The sequence below is a fragment of the Ceratotherium simum genome, chromosome 1 (assembly GCF_057802395.1).
Source record: "Ceratotherium simum simum isolate JZ-2026a chromosome 1, ASM5780239v1, whole genome shotgun sequence".
Lineage (NCBI taxonomy): Eukaryota > Metazoa > Chordata > Mammalia > Perissodactyla > Rhinocerotidae > Ceratotherium > Ceratotherium simum.
The window spans coordinates 14,581,432-14,596,523 of NC_141900.1; the positions used below are offsets into that span (position 1 = coordinate 14,581,432).

Genomic DNA, 15,092 nt, shown 5'->3' on the forward strand with positions numbered 1-15,092 from the left:
TGCTTTATTCCCTCTCCTTTCCCCAAATCAATTCTAGAGAAATTACAGGAGCCACAAAGGAGTGAAGGGTCAAAAACCTAGCTATTCTGACTCCCAAGCTCTATGCATTTTCCCCCATCAGACAATAAATTCATTCTATACGAGCTTTTATATTCAATGACAAGGATTTTCTATTGTGTAGTATGCTAAGGAGTATTTCAGAACTTCTCTTTCATATTGGATTAACTTGAATGTGAGAGCTGGCTCCACCCTTGACTACATTTGTATTCTTGGGCAAGTTTCTTAACCTCTTTGAGCCTGCTTCCTCCTCTATAAAATGGTGATGATAATAATAATACCCACCTGATAGAATTACAAAGATTAATGTAATACGTGAAAAATGCTTAGCACAGCACTCAAAATTTTAGCTATAGCAACTAGCAGTAGCATAAGAGGTAGCAGTGGTAGAAGTAGTACTAGAATAATAGCAGCAGCAGTAATATTTTCTTAGAGTTGAAATACATTAATAAAATTACCTAGAGGAAGGCTGTTTTTGCTAATTCTATGGTTAGCTGAACATTAAAAGGTTCTGCATTCTAGATGTAAAAATTATGTGTACTACTGCTATTCTATTTCTTTTTATTTATTCTATTTCTTTTGAATTAACTAATCATGGAAAAACTTCTTTTTGTTATATAGAGATGTTATTAAAACTGTCCAGATTCTGCCTACATGGGATCTAATATAACAAAAAGTCACTTACTCTGGTGGAGGCATTTTTGAAGGTTCCACATCTCGTAGGAACTCGCACTGAAGAGCCTGTTCTGCAGTGCAGCGCTTACTAGGATCCAAGGCGAGCATGTAATCAAACAAGTCTAGTGCAGCTGCAGGAATACTGGCATGAGAGGATTACAAGAGTCATACATGTTCTTTGACACAAGTTTAAGGTTTCTTTAGAAGCTTATTTTAAATATCAGCATTTTATAACACGTTCGCAATACTTTATTCCAATAAATTCCAAATTCTACTTTGAAGAAATATTTTCACATAATTTTGTAACTATTATTCTAAATAATTTGGAATTTGGCAAACAACAGTGTATTTTATTACTCAATGGGCAATTTGCTGCTGTAACATAAATTAAGAACTGAATAGAATAGTCTCCTACAACAAAATAAAAATCTGAGCTGAATTTGAAAGCTGTTTCATTAAAATTTAAAATGATATTATTAAAGTTCTTTCACGTAAGCACCAAATCAAACACCCAACCCCAAATTACTTATTCCCTAATAATGGTGAAATGGTAATTTGCATGTAACAAAGGGAAATTCAAAATTAAATGATATAGAAGAATTGTGATAGGTCTACCTTGGGTCAATATAGAGTGACATTTAGAATTCACAAGAAATAGCGCAAAAAAAAAAAATTCAATGCAATATAGATATTTAAGCATCCCCTTCTTACAAAACAAATTCTTCTCTTAACTTTCGACGATATTGCTTCTTTGGTTTCATGGTGTTGAAATACGGTAGTTTGATTACATCAGGCCACACTGCAGGACATGGACTCCCACATATACGGCTAAATAATACACAAAAAGAAGAACATCACTATAAACTACATAGAAAAAATAATACATACTACTGCTATACAAAACATAAATTCATTTTTAAATACACAAAAGTTGAAGTTCTGATACAATGTATAAGAAGTTTCATTAAATATTTTAGTCATCCCAACTTAATTACTTGTTTTAAGAAATCAACTTACTTTCGGTGGATGCTTCTAACTCTCCAAACACCCCCAAAGAGAGTCTTCATATTTGCAAAATTAAATCTTAAAACACAAGTAACACTCAAAATATGTTGACCATATTTTGAACCAACAGAAAAAATTTTATGCCAATAAATTAAGGAACTAGAGTTTAGTATACATCTTTCTCTGGTTGTATCTGTACACCTCTTCTCATGAATATAAGGAAGTTTGCAATAATAGCAGGAATGGTTTTCCTACACTCAGGAAGGTAACTGTACTTGTAAAGACTGCTGCTGAATTTTATCAACAGGAGGACCCTAAAAGTAACATTCTTGAAACATACAAGTTCTTCAATTTTAGTGCCACTGATTTCAAGGTATTTAGAAATTTTAACTGCTTTACTCTCTGCTTATCTATACCTTGAAAACCCTCAGTATTTTTGTATTAATTAGTAAGTGCTTGTTATGGCAATTTGTAGAAGAAATGCTATAACAAAATAGGTAACTCCAGCTGGTAAACACTTGCAAACTAACTGATTTTGGTAATATACAGATGAAAAATTGGTTAAAGATGCTTAACTTGAGTATATCAAATCTCAAGGATAAATGTACACTGTATATAAAATTATCAGCTGCTCTTCATATGTAAAAAGAAAAGGTCCATGCATCACTGACTAAAAGTAAAAATATTCTATACACACATAAATGTAAATGCATGCACTGGTGTGTCTAAGCACGTGAGGACTACAGTTGCCAGACACTCTTTAGCTGAGCTTTAGAATGCCACCTCAGAAACATACATTTAATGAGACAACCTCTCACGTTTTTTAAGCTGTATGTCACTGAAATTGTGTTTGTTTCAATATATTTTAGGATATTTTTTAACCCAAGCCTTTTAAAAGGTATTAAGACCTTATTCCTTGTACATTCCAGTCTCTTCTTCCTTACAACCCGGTTTTCACAACCTCCTCAAAAATATAGTGGCTTTCATAGGAAAAAGGGCAAAACTTGGGAGCATGGCTTTCTATGATCTGCTCCCAAACTGCCTTCCTAGTCTCATCTCCCAGTTCATCTCTCCCCACAGAACAACCACTCCTCCATGTCTACCCTCATATTCCTTCTCCCCATATTCTACCTAGCTGAATCCTTTTCATTACTCAAGATTTAGATCAAAAGTAATCTATTCAACGAGTTCTTCTGTATCCCCAGTGTTACTCAGAATGGTCACTTGTTGCATGCTGTTTCTTTTGACACTATTTCATCCTGCTTTGTATTTTAGTTGTTTATATGTCTGTTTCTTTTACTAAATTATCATTCAGGAACCATGTCCCTCACTTTTGTATACTTTCCCAAGTAACTACATAAACATAATTAATTAATCCCAGGCAGACTGATGTGTATTATAACTGAAGTATAAAGTATATTGGAATGAAGGAAATGAAGGATACTTTCAACTGCAGAAATACAAGAAAATGGACTCAAGTTAGGGAAGGGTGCAGAATTTTGGCTATAACTCTAAGATTAAGTAAATAACAGGCAGGTGGGAAAGGGAATAAAAGAAATATGTTACTGGCAAAGAGAAGAGCACACGCAAAGGTGTGGAAGTAGCAAAGTGTAGGCATTTGGGAGGAAGACTGAGGAAACCAATATAGATAGAATTTAGGGCTCAGGGAGGTTTAGCAGGAGGCACAGACCGGGGTCACACAATACAGTTTTAAGAGGCAGTTTGCCTAACTACAATGAAAAGACTTTGAAAACAAACTTCAGAACTGAATCCTGTATATGATATTCGTCAAATTGCACACTGCGTAAGAATCTGTTTCTTCTTCTGTAAAATGGAGATTAATTTTACTTTGAAGCTGTGAAAGTGAATGAGCTTCCATCTGGCCCATTAAATGCCTTATAATGAATTTCATTACCTCTTAGCTAAAAGTTTCAATTATTTTATTATACATGTTGTGAAAAGACATGAGTAGTGAAGTTATCTAATTGGTAGCAGCATACAGGATGGAATAGACATTCTGAGGCAGGGAAAGTTAACTAGAAACTAGGAAAACAGACATGACAGCAATTGTTGATAACTGCGTTATCAGCAAAATCTGTGCCTGATGGCTAGCCAGCTATACCAAAATCATGTACCAAAGATGTCTTGAAATGCATCATATACTAAATCCCCAAATATCTCAGGTCTATTTTGGGATCTATTCTGATCTACTGATATATCTACTCTGGTGTCAATACCATATGGTAGCTTTATATTTTTTATAAGGCCGACAGGACAAACTCCTCCATCTACCCATTCTTTGACTTCCCAGAATCTTCTTACAGATGAAACGTAGAATCAATACTGTCGTCCTCCAAAAGTACGAGAACCCTACTGGGATTCAACTACTGCTCTGAATTTATAAATTAACTTAGAAAAGATTGCTATCTTTACAAAATTTAATATTTCTATCCCAGAAATGCTCAATTTTATATTTCTTTTTTATATATATTTATTCAATTAGATCTTGTATTTTTTTATGGGTTTTATTTTTTGCTTTTTTCAATGTGTTCATATGCCTATTATAAATTTCCTAAGCAGTAACTAGGAAAGTTTTGTTATAGGAATGGTTCAAAATTTGACATACAAAATTTTAGGTAACCACCTGAGATTCTATGGTTCATAACAGTTTTAGTAGTTGTTTCTTTGAGGCTTTCCAGGTTTACAACCATATCACCTATAATCAGATTCATATATATGTTTTTTTGATGTGCATATCTTTTTTTTTTGTGAGCAAGATCAGCCCTGAGCTAACATCTGTGCTAATCTTTTTGCTGAGGAAGACCGGCTCTGAGCTAACATCTATTGCCAATCCTCCTCCTTTTTTTTTTCCCCCAAAGCCCCAGTAGATAGTTGTATGTCATAATTGCACATCCTTCTAGTTGCTGTACGTGGGACGCGACCTCAGCATGGCCAGAGAAGTGGGATCCGAACCCGGGCCGCCAGTAGCGGAGCACGTGCACTCAACCGCTAAGCCATGGGGCCAGCCCTGCATATCTCTTTATCATTTTGGTATGTTACATTATGTGGCAATTTCCAAAAATGTTAAAATGATAATGGTGCTACACAATACTGGGTAATTTTGTTTTGTTTCTGATTTTAATGGAAGTACTTTCATTCTTTACCACTGGGAAGGATGATGACTTCTGGTTTGAGAAACACAACAGATAAAGATATTCACAGACACAGACACACCAATTTACACATATAATTCTGTTAAGAAAGCGTTCATTTTTATTCCTTTTTACTATGAGTTTTATTTTTCTGGCTTCTAAATTTTAAAAGGATAGTTTTATCAGTTTGAATTGCAGAAACTTTATTATAATCATCATCTGCATTTTCTTCCCTGGCCTACTAATGTCATGAATTATATTAAGAGATTTCCTAATATATATTCATCCTTACATTCAAAAGAGGAATACCTCCTAGTAAAAGTACTACTATTTTAGTGTAATGCTATATTCTACTTGTTAATTTAGATGTTTTGCATCAATATTCATATGTGAGATTGCTATATAGCAGCAGTTCTCAAAAATGGGGTCCAAAGACCCTGGTGTCCCCTAGACTCTTTGGGGGTCTGGCAGATCAAAGGTATTACTAAGACATTATTTGCCTTTTTCAATATGTTGACTTTGCACTGATGGTACAAAGGCAATGGTGGGTAAAACTACTGACACTTTAGCATGATTCAATGCAGTGGCACCCAACTATTAGCAGTAAGTACTCTTTGCTACCACACAATCAGAGGGGGTGGGGGGCAATTTCATTTAAGAATGTACTTCTTATTGTTCGGGCTGGCCCGGTGGCGTAGAGGTTAAGTTTGCACGCTCCAATTCAGCGGCCCGGGGTTCGGAGACTGAATCTCGGGTGCGGACTGATGCACCACACATCAAGCCATGCTGTGACAGTGTCCCATATACAAAATAGAGGAAGATGGGCACAGCTGTTAGCTCAGGGCCAATCTTCCTCAACAAAAAGAGGAAGACTGGCAAAAGACGTTAGCCCAGGGCCAGTCTTCCTCACCAAAAAAAAAAAAAAAAAGAGAGAGAGAGAGAGAGAGAAAGAGAATGTACTTGTTGAAGCAGTAAAATTATTGTTATTAAATCCTAACACATGAAGGTACATCTTTTTAATATTCTTAGTGATGAAATAGCAAATACTCATAAAATACTTCTGCTGCACAACAAAGTCTGATAGTTATCTTGAGAAACACTCGTGCAATTATTTATCTGAGTTGCAAGCTGAAGTAGTTGCTTTATTCATGGACCACCATTTTTACCTGCAAGAACAACTATGGTCATTTCAGACTTGCGTATCTGCCAGACATTTTCTCAAATATGAACAAAGTCAGCTTGTTACTTCACAGAAGACAACTGCAGTATTTACTGTCGATTATAAAATTTGAGCTTCCAGGAGAAAACAGAATACTAGAAAACTTATATTTACACCATGAACTTGACAGCTTTACAATAAATACCTAAAGGTTTTTCTGTTGAGATTAGTGGTGATAATAAATATTATATAATGAAATGTTACACTTGGAAGCTCTGCTCGGTTCATCAATCCAATATTTTCTAATTGACCAATATAAAATGTTACAAAATCATCACAGGTAAAAGATCCATCCAGAGTGCAAAACCGATCAATGGATTTCAATATATTATAGTACAAAATATTCCTTCATATGGTTTCAGATTGCACATTATAACTAATCTATAAAAAATTACCACTTATTTACTGCAGTTTCAAAGAAGAATAAGCACAATTATCTGAAAAGACTATTGAAAACAGCGTATCACAGATAAGATCCAGATGTTACTTTATTAAGCCAGACATTAAAAGATACATAAAAATGTAAAACAATGCTACTCATTTCACCAACATTTATTGTATAATTAAAAATGTTAACATATTGTTTTAAAATGAATTAATAAATATTTTTAATTTCTCAGTTTTAATTTCTAATATGGTAAATATCAAGATAAAACTAATAAACAAAAGCTCCTGGGATCTTTCATAATTTTTCACAGTGTAAAGTTTTTCACAGTGTAAAGAAGTTCTGAGACCAAAGAGATTAAGAAGAACAAGTCTACAGAATTTTTTATGCTATTATGAAGGTATACTTGCTTCATTTTAAAAAACATGGGAACTTTCCTTCTTTTCCTATATTCTGAAACAATCAAAGCCTGTGCCTTTAAAGCTTTTAAAATTTCACTTGTGTGACCATCTAGGCCTGAGGCGTTGTGTGTGTGTGTGTGTGTGGGGGGGGGTGTTGGATAGAGAGCAGCAGGATTCTTTTCATTCTGATCTACTTTTAATTTCTTCCATGATCATAAGTGTTTTTTATTTCATAAGCAATGCACATTGTGTGATATAAAGGTTCTTTTTCTGGCTGCTGGAAGGCTTAAGTGTCACTCTCGTGTAAAAACATTTTTGCCCTCATTCATCCCATTTTATCCCCACCTATTTTTCTCACTCTCTTTTGCCATCACTTTTTAACCTACACTATACTTCTATCCCAAAACTCTTTTAAAGATTTTATTTATTCATTTTTTTCCCCCCAAAGCCCCAGTAGATAGCTGCATGTCATAGGTTCACATCCTTCTAGTTGCTGTACGTGGGACTCGGCCTCGCGTTGGACAGAGAAGTGGTGCCTCGGGGCGCGCCCGGGATCCGAACCCGGGCCGCCAGCATCAGAGCACGCGCACTTAACCGCTAAGCCACGGAGCCGGCCTCCAAAACTCTTTTAAATCTGCCTAAAATACTTTCTGGAACAAGGCAAAGTACAAATAACTTGACCTCTGTGGTGTAAAGCTCTTTAAGACAGATTCTGATTAGTATTCTCACCCTTGATCAGTTTACATGTATTTGTACAATGGCGACCCTAAATCTCATCATTGCTGAGGCTTTCGATTAGGGAAACATCCCAGCATTACTGCAAATAAGATGTGGGGGAGAACTATGCATTAGGACAAGTACATTTATTTAATTCTTACAACCTTAAGTATATTATCAGTCCTGTTTTACTTGTGAAGAAACAAACTCAGAATATTACGGAACTTACCCTAAGTCACAAGAGCAGGAAGCAGCTGAGCTGGAATTAGAACCCAGGTCTGTAAGATTCCAAAGCCCACCCCTTTCCATATACTCTGCTGCCCCCTTCAAATCAGGGAGATTTGTTTCTTGTATCAGAAACTTCCTTTTTTTCTTCATGTTTTAAAAATAATTAACATTATAGAATCAAAGTTGAAGCGTATTTTTAAATTATTATAAATAATGGATGTATTATCTACCAAAAAAAAACATTCTGAAATATATAAACTAGAAAGTAAAATAGTCCCCTCCCTAGCCCTCTCACAAGTCCACGTTCAGATTAATAATTTCAGACTCTTTTCATGTGTCTGTTTTACCTAAATCGGATCAAACCAAACATAGCCTTCTCTTGAAAAAACTGCTTTTTTCATGTAACTATGTTGCTTTTTCACATCAATATCTCCAGATCGACAATTTCCTTTTTAATAACTTTACACTATGCCTCTACGTGGATGGCCTGAGCTTTCTCTCTTTTCCCATATGGTTCATTAACTGACTTAACATGTTCATAAGTAACCCAAGGACACTCATGCCTCAGGATCTTTCTACTTTGCTGTTTGTTTCCTCACTTCATTCAGATCTTTGCTCAAATGATAACCTTATGGGAGAGACCTTCCCTGACTCTATAAACAATACTACCTCCTATCATTTTCTATCCCCATGCACATATCACCACCTGATATATTTTGTTTATTAATTTGTTTGTTTTGTCTGTCTACCCCAACTAGAAAGTAGAAAAAGTTGAGTGCTAGTTGCTAGGCACTGGGGATACAACTCCTACTCACCATTGTATCCTCACTACCTAGTAACTGGCACACAACCAGCAGTCAATAAATACTGCTCAGTTAATCCCCCTGATTTGAAGTGTCTTCTGTATTATATTCTAGGGTCCATATAAACTTGCTTTATTTCTGGACTTCCCATGTAATTCCACTGATTCATCTATGTATCTTGTGCCAGTACAAAATGGTTTTAGTTACTATAATTTTGTTTTAACATATGCCAAATTTTCCCTCTTTTTAAGAATTTTCCTGGTTATTTTCATGTTTATCCCTCCAGATAAACATTAAAATCAATCACCATTTCAAAAAATGTCTTTTGAAAAGTCTCATTAGGACTATAATGATTAATAAAGGATGAATTACCATCTAAAAAAAATTAAGGTTTCCAATAGCCAAAAACGAGATATGCCTCTCCAACAGTTATTCAAATCTTCTTTACAATTTTAAGTGAGACATTACAGTTTTCAATATTCCTGGGGTATATATAGTGGTTGTTTTTTGGGTTTTAATTTTTTTTGATGTCATAATAGTTTATAACATTGTGAGATTCCAGTTGTACATTATTATTTGTCAGTCAATAGTGGTGGTTTTTGTAAAGGCATCTTTTCTCCCTCCTATGTTGCTAACTAGTTATTAATGGTTCATATTTTAAAAAGCTATTGCTTTTAGTATATATGTATTAGTACATAATGTATATTAGTATATTGTGTGAGTATATACATATGCATATGTGTGTGTGAGTATATACACACAATACATTTCCTTAATACTTATCATTTCACCAAACTTTTTATTTAAGGTGTCTCAGGTGATTCCCTTGTATGTTGCATGCATGTATGCAATGTTATCATATACGAATTATGATAATACTGCCTTCATCTTTCCACTATTTATACCTCTTACTGGTTCACTCTTCTAACACTACTAGTTAACTGGTTGGTACTTCTAAAATACTCTTAAATAATGATACTAGAAGACAATTTTTTCTCATTCTTGTCTTTATTTCTTCTAGTATTCCACCACTAAATATTATTCAGGCTGTTAGATTGTGATACATATATTTTTTTTTCCTTTTGGTGAGGAGGACCAGCCCTGAGCTAACATCCAAGGCCAATCCTTCTCTTTTTTGCTGAGGAAGACTGGCCCTGGGCTAAGATCTGTGCCCATCTTCCTCTACTTTATATGGGACGCCGCCACAGCATGGCTTAACAAGCGGTGCATCGGAGCATCAGTGCGCGCGCAAGCCCCGAACTGGCGAACCCCGGGCCACCGCAGCGGAGCACGCGCACTTAACCGCTTGCACCACTGGTCCGGCCCCGTGATACACGTTTTTATGAAGTTAAAGAAATATCCTTCTACACTTATTTAGCTAGGAGTTTATATTTCTAGCAATGCCTATTTAACACCTATCAAGATAAACATTATTTTACTTCTATTAAAATGATAAATTATAATAATATATTTCCTAAAACTGAAACATAATTGTATTTTTGGGATGAACATTACTTGACTCTGCAAGTTAAATTTTTAACGCAAAGCTAGATATTGTTGGCTAATCTCTCCTTTAGAATTTTTGGATTAATATTCTGTGGAAAGTTTTCATGCTATCTCTGTCAATAACTGGTGTTTGTGTCATAGTGACTTCGTAAAAAGTTCCAGGAAGTTTTATTTCCTACACAGTACTGAGAATTGGTTAAAGTTTAGATACTAAGGTAAAACTGTCTAGATTTAAATCTTGATTTTGCCACTTGCTAGTTGTATGATCCTGGACAAATTCTTTACCTTTCAGTTTTCTTCACTATAAAAAGAAGACACAGGGTTTTATGAAGCTTAACCTAATTATGAAGTTAATTCAGGTGAAATTCTTAGAACAATGCTTACATCAGGTATAAACTCAATAAATGCTAACTTATCATTGATAGAAACCCTAGTATCCAATCTAGTCAAGACCAACAGTTGGTTAACTGAAAAAATGGTTTAGAGGGTATCATTAAAAAAAAAAGATACACAGATACATAATTTAAACATTTTATTTTTACTGAAAATTTATAAATGTACATTTATTCTCCAATCTTCTGACACAGGGCCAAGGCCTTTTTTTTGAACAGAGAATGACTTCTTGCACAAACCACATCCATAACATATCATCAAGGATTTAAAGCAATTTGAGGGCTAAATTGTAAATTTTTATGACTTTTCTTTCTTATCGTTACTTTCCCACCCCTAATTTGAAAGCACCTTTGTTAAGTCTTTGCAAAGCATGCATATGTCTATATTTAATTAAACAACATATGAAATAATAAAAAATTAGCATAAAAAATTGTAAACAACTACCTCTTGGTCATCCTACTCTTCAACTGAGGGGATAAATACATAGTCTTACTAGAGAGCAGCAGTCTACTGGCTACCAACACTCAGCTTGCCACGTTATCAAGCTAGTATTATTTACCGAAGCAGTGGAGAGCATCAATTAATCGAGTAAGGTTCATATTACATTGGTATCCGTGCCTCATACCAATATCTTTCCTAAAAGCTCTCATCCATATTTTGAAACACTCATGCAAATCTTACAAGTTGCAAATTAACATTATTATATGAAAACCAGAGCTCTTTTTAAAAAAAAAAAACAAATTTATTTTAAAACATTAGATGAAGAGAAAGGTGACTAACATGTATGAATAACTCCTCATGACCTAGGTCCTATGATAGGCTCCAAATAATGAAGACCCATGCTAGTGGGTATGTGCATATATTTCGTTGTGTAAACATACATATCTAGATACATATAAACACGTATGCATAGCTGTGAGCCAATGTGACCCCAGTAAAATAATTTTAAAAAGTGTATGCATATATGTAAATAAAATAGAGTATTTCTTTTCAAAATCCCAAGATATTAATTCTTCTATTCTTCCACACTTAAAAAAAAAACTATCTACCATTCATTCTCTCTTCCTCTGTATTTACTCTTCTTTCTCAGTCTTACCTTTTGGGTCTCAAGCCCTTTGATTTAATCACAAAAGATCTAGGGACTTGAAGATCCTTAATTCTACTAGATCAAGTACCAAAATGCCTGCATTCTAGTTTCTCCTCCATTCAGCAATCACTAGCCTTCAAGAGAAACATGCTGTTCTCCTGAAAACACAAGCTCAAAATATTTTAAATTTCCTGTGGAGTATGACATAGACCAACTACCCCTTGCCCAGCAAATACTACAATCATAAGCTTACCTTATTAATTCTAGTTGTGCAAGTTCCTGATTTGCTTGAAATATAGGTTTTTTAGTGAAGAGTTCACCAAGGATACATCTAACGGAAAAAATACCCATCATTACTAAATGATATGATTTTACTTCACTAACAAAAGTTTCAAGTAAATTAAACCAGTCAATAAGCCTATCTTACCCACAGCTCCATACATCAATAGCTGGTGTATATCGTTCTTCTCCCAACAGCAGTTCAGGCGGACGGTACCATAAAGTGATGACCTTGTTAGTATATGGCCGACTAAAAAACACAGAAAATACTCTTTAGAGTTAGTACCTGTTAGAATAAGAGAGATCTTCTTGGAAAATATTATTTTGGCTAATCAAAGTGATCCTACAATCCTAACTAAAAAACCACTTTCATCTGCCTAACTAAACACAGACATGCTATGACATCTAATATATGATCATAAAATACATGTGAGAGCGTGATTAACTGAAAAATGCCCTTAACATATAAAAATAAAAAGGAGTTGGCTGGTTTTAACCGTAATTTAATCAAAGAAAGGTCTTTATCAACTATACTGTTCAGTACTGTTTTCCTTTCCATAATAACTTTTGAAGGGATTAACTGATTTAAAGGGAGTTGATTTTGACCAAATCTGGCAAATTATTAATGTGTAGCAAGATGTAGTTCAAATTGCAACCACCCTAACAAAAGTTTTCAACTGGGCATATCTTTGGCAACATTTAATTGATTTCAACCCACTTTAGTATGTGAATATAAAGTATAGAAATGTAGACTGTAGTAGTTGAGGTCTAAGCTGCAAAAACCACTAGCAACAGGTATACTTTATCAGATGATTCCTTTGTCACCTTCTAACAAAGAGGACATATACATACTGCTACCTCTTTATTTGCCATAGAAGAGATTATCTAGTAAATTGTATTAAGGACAAGTTTGACCATCACAGTACAAATTCTCTGGCAAAGTGTTTTCAGTCCTCAGAGAATGATCATGTTCTAGCTGATTCACATGAATAAAAAGGATTCTAAGAAGTTAGAGGTGGCTCTTTGACTGATTTGTGGTTAGGGTGTACTTCAGGGTGATAAGTAGGTCTACAGTTTTAAACCTCTCTTTCTTTCCAGATATCCTCTAAAACACAAGGACTCAAAGGCTATATTACAGGAAATTTCCCAGGAAGGCTGTATTCCAAACCCATTTACCTGAGGTTGGTGTGGACCTGGACCAGTTTTGGGAAGAAGGAAAAGGAGCATATAATTTATAAAGCAATTCCCTCTTGCCAACTGGAGGTCTGCAGTTCCTGGTAGTGTAAGACCTCAACAGTCTGATCTGCTCTGCTGCCAAACTTCTCCAAATAATTTAAACACTTGTACTATAAGCCATGGATCTGGGCATCACAGTATTACCACAGATAGGATTATAGTTAACAGTGTGCCAAACCCAGGAAAAAAGGCTAATTGACCCTTGGTATACATTGTGAAAATAAGGAGCATAGTCTAAGATGTATATTTTCAATAACAAATTAGGATTAAATTCTTCTGACATAATTACCTTTTCTTTCTTTTTTTTTTTTTGTGAGGAAGCCCAGCCCTGAGCTAACATCTGCCAATCCTCCTCTTTTTGCTGAGGAAGACTGGCCCTGGGCTAACATCTGTGCCCATCTTCCTCCACTTTACATGGGACACCGCCACAGCATGGCCTGACAAGCAGTGCGTCGGTGTGCGCCGGGGATCCGAACAGCGGAGCGCTCGCACTTAACCACTACGCCACTGGGCCGGCCCCCATAATTACTTTTCTTAATGATTTTTATTTCTTTACTGACATCACTTATCTTCACATTAGTGAGATCTTTTAAACTCTTAGATATTCTAACTAAGCTGGACTTAATTATTCTTTAAAAATATGTTCACCTCTTTATGTCTTAACTCCTTTTAAACTTGAAGTTCCTTTTCTTTCTCTCATTCAAATCCTATACCTCCTTCAAGACAGTGAAAGACTCATTTCCATAAAATCTGATCTCTACTTACAATAGATTTTCACAGTCTTAAATTTATATCATACTTACCACTGTATTGAACTCTCTATTTTATGTTTTCTATCTTCCCAGAAAGTCACAAGACCCCAGAGACCATTCTTTATTATGAACCCCACATACAAAGCCCAGAACAATGCTGGGCATAGGGCAGACACCTTAACATATATGGCCCCACAACTTTAGGTGACATACGTGAATTAGCTGGGTGGGAGAAAAAAGTCTGTGAAAATTAGGATGACCAGTTTTCTAAAACATTCCAAGGTTCTATAAGCATATGAGACCTATGGTCTTGTTACTAAAGTACAACTAGATATCTACAGTCTCAAGAAAATGTTTAAATTAATATAAATCTAGCTGTAAATAATTTTTAATCTTTTTATGTTTAGAAATATTTTTAAATATATTTAAAAAAATAAAAGCATTATTTGTTTTTTATTATGTGGAGAAATTACACAAATTAAAGTTACTAAATTTTATTGAAAAAGGAATATTTAAATAAAAGATTATTATTTTATACACTATATATCAAGTTCTAGGCAACATCTGGAAGACAGTCACCTTCAGCAGTTAAAATTAGACTAGTTTAATTTTTTATTAACTTATCAAATTCAGAAGTGAAAATATTTAGCAAATTTTCAAAAATGATTAAACAAAACTAGATGAAACATACTTCTAAATGTATAGCAAAAATATATAACGTATGCTAATTAATAGCTTTTCCAAATATTTCCAAATGCTTAGTTTCTGTCAGAAGAAAAATAAAGAACTAGGTAAAGACTGAGAAAAAACATTCAACTGTAAAATTTGACCCAGAAAGTTCAATTTTAAAACACTAATACAATCTCAAAATTGTGGAAATTCTTTCATTTGTGAAGTGAATAAATATTCAGTTTGATATATACTTTTTATAAAACAAAGTACCATCTCGACATTTTTCTTTACAGTCACTGAAATATCAACAGAGTAGAGATCAAAGACTTTCTATCTGCTCAGTGATAAGATTCCAACACTCTGCCCCTAGATAATCCCAGGAATTCACAAGACTGGGGCAATCAGGGGAGGTAAGATATGGTTATGGTCTTCCCTACCTTAGGGCCTGATAAGCAGCACAGTATCCCCAACAAACCAAGCACTGCCATGAGTGTGTCCCCAAATTGGCAGGCAGCTCAGCCAGCT

General features: G+C 34.8%; 1 protein-coding gene across 2 annotated transcripts in view; it reads right to left on the reverse strand.

Annotated features, from left to right (window-relative positions):
* Positions 1–15,092, reverse strand: part of CDK13 (cyclin dependent kinase 13) — a 117,639-nt gene that overhangs the window by 12,491 nt on the left and 90,056 nt on the right. For both annotated transcript variants that reach the window (XM_004441469.3, XM_087435353.1), the window contains exons 8-11: positions 12,056–12,157; positions 11,882–11,959; positions 1,444–1,560; positions 743–874 (exon numbers count right to left, since the gene is read on the reverse strand). In XM_004441469.3, the coding sequence (XP_004441526.2) occupies positions 743–874; positions 1,444–1,560; positions 11,882–11,959; positions 12,056–12,157 (429 nt within the window). The remainder of the gene's footprint in view (positions 1–742; positions 875–1,443; positions 1,561–11,881; positions 11,960–12,055; positions 12,158–15,092) is intronic.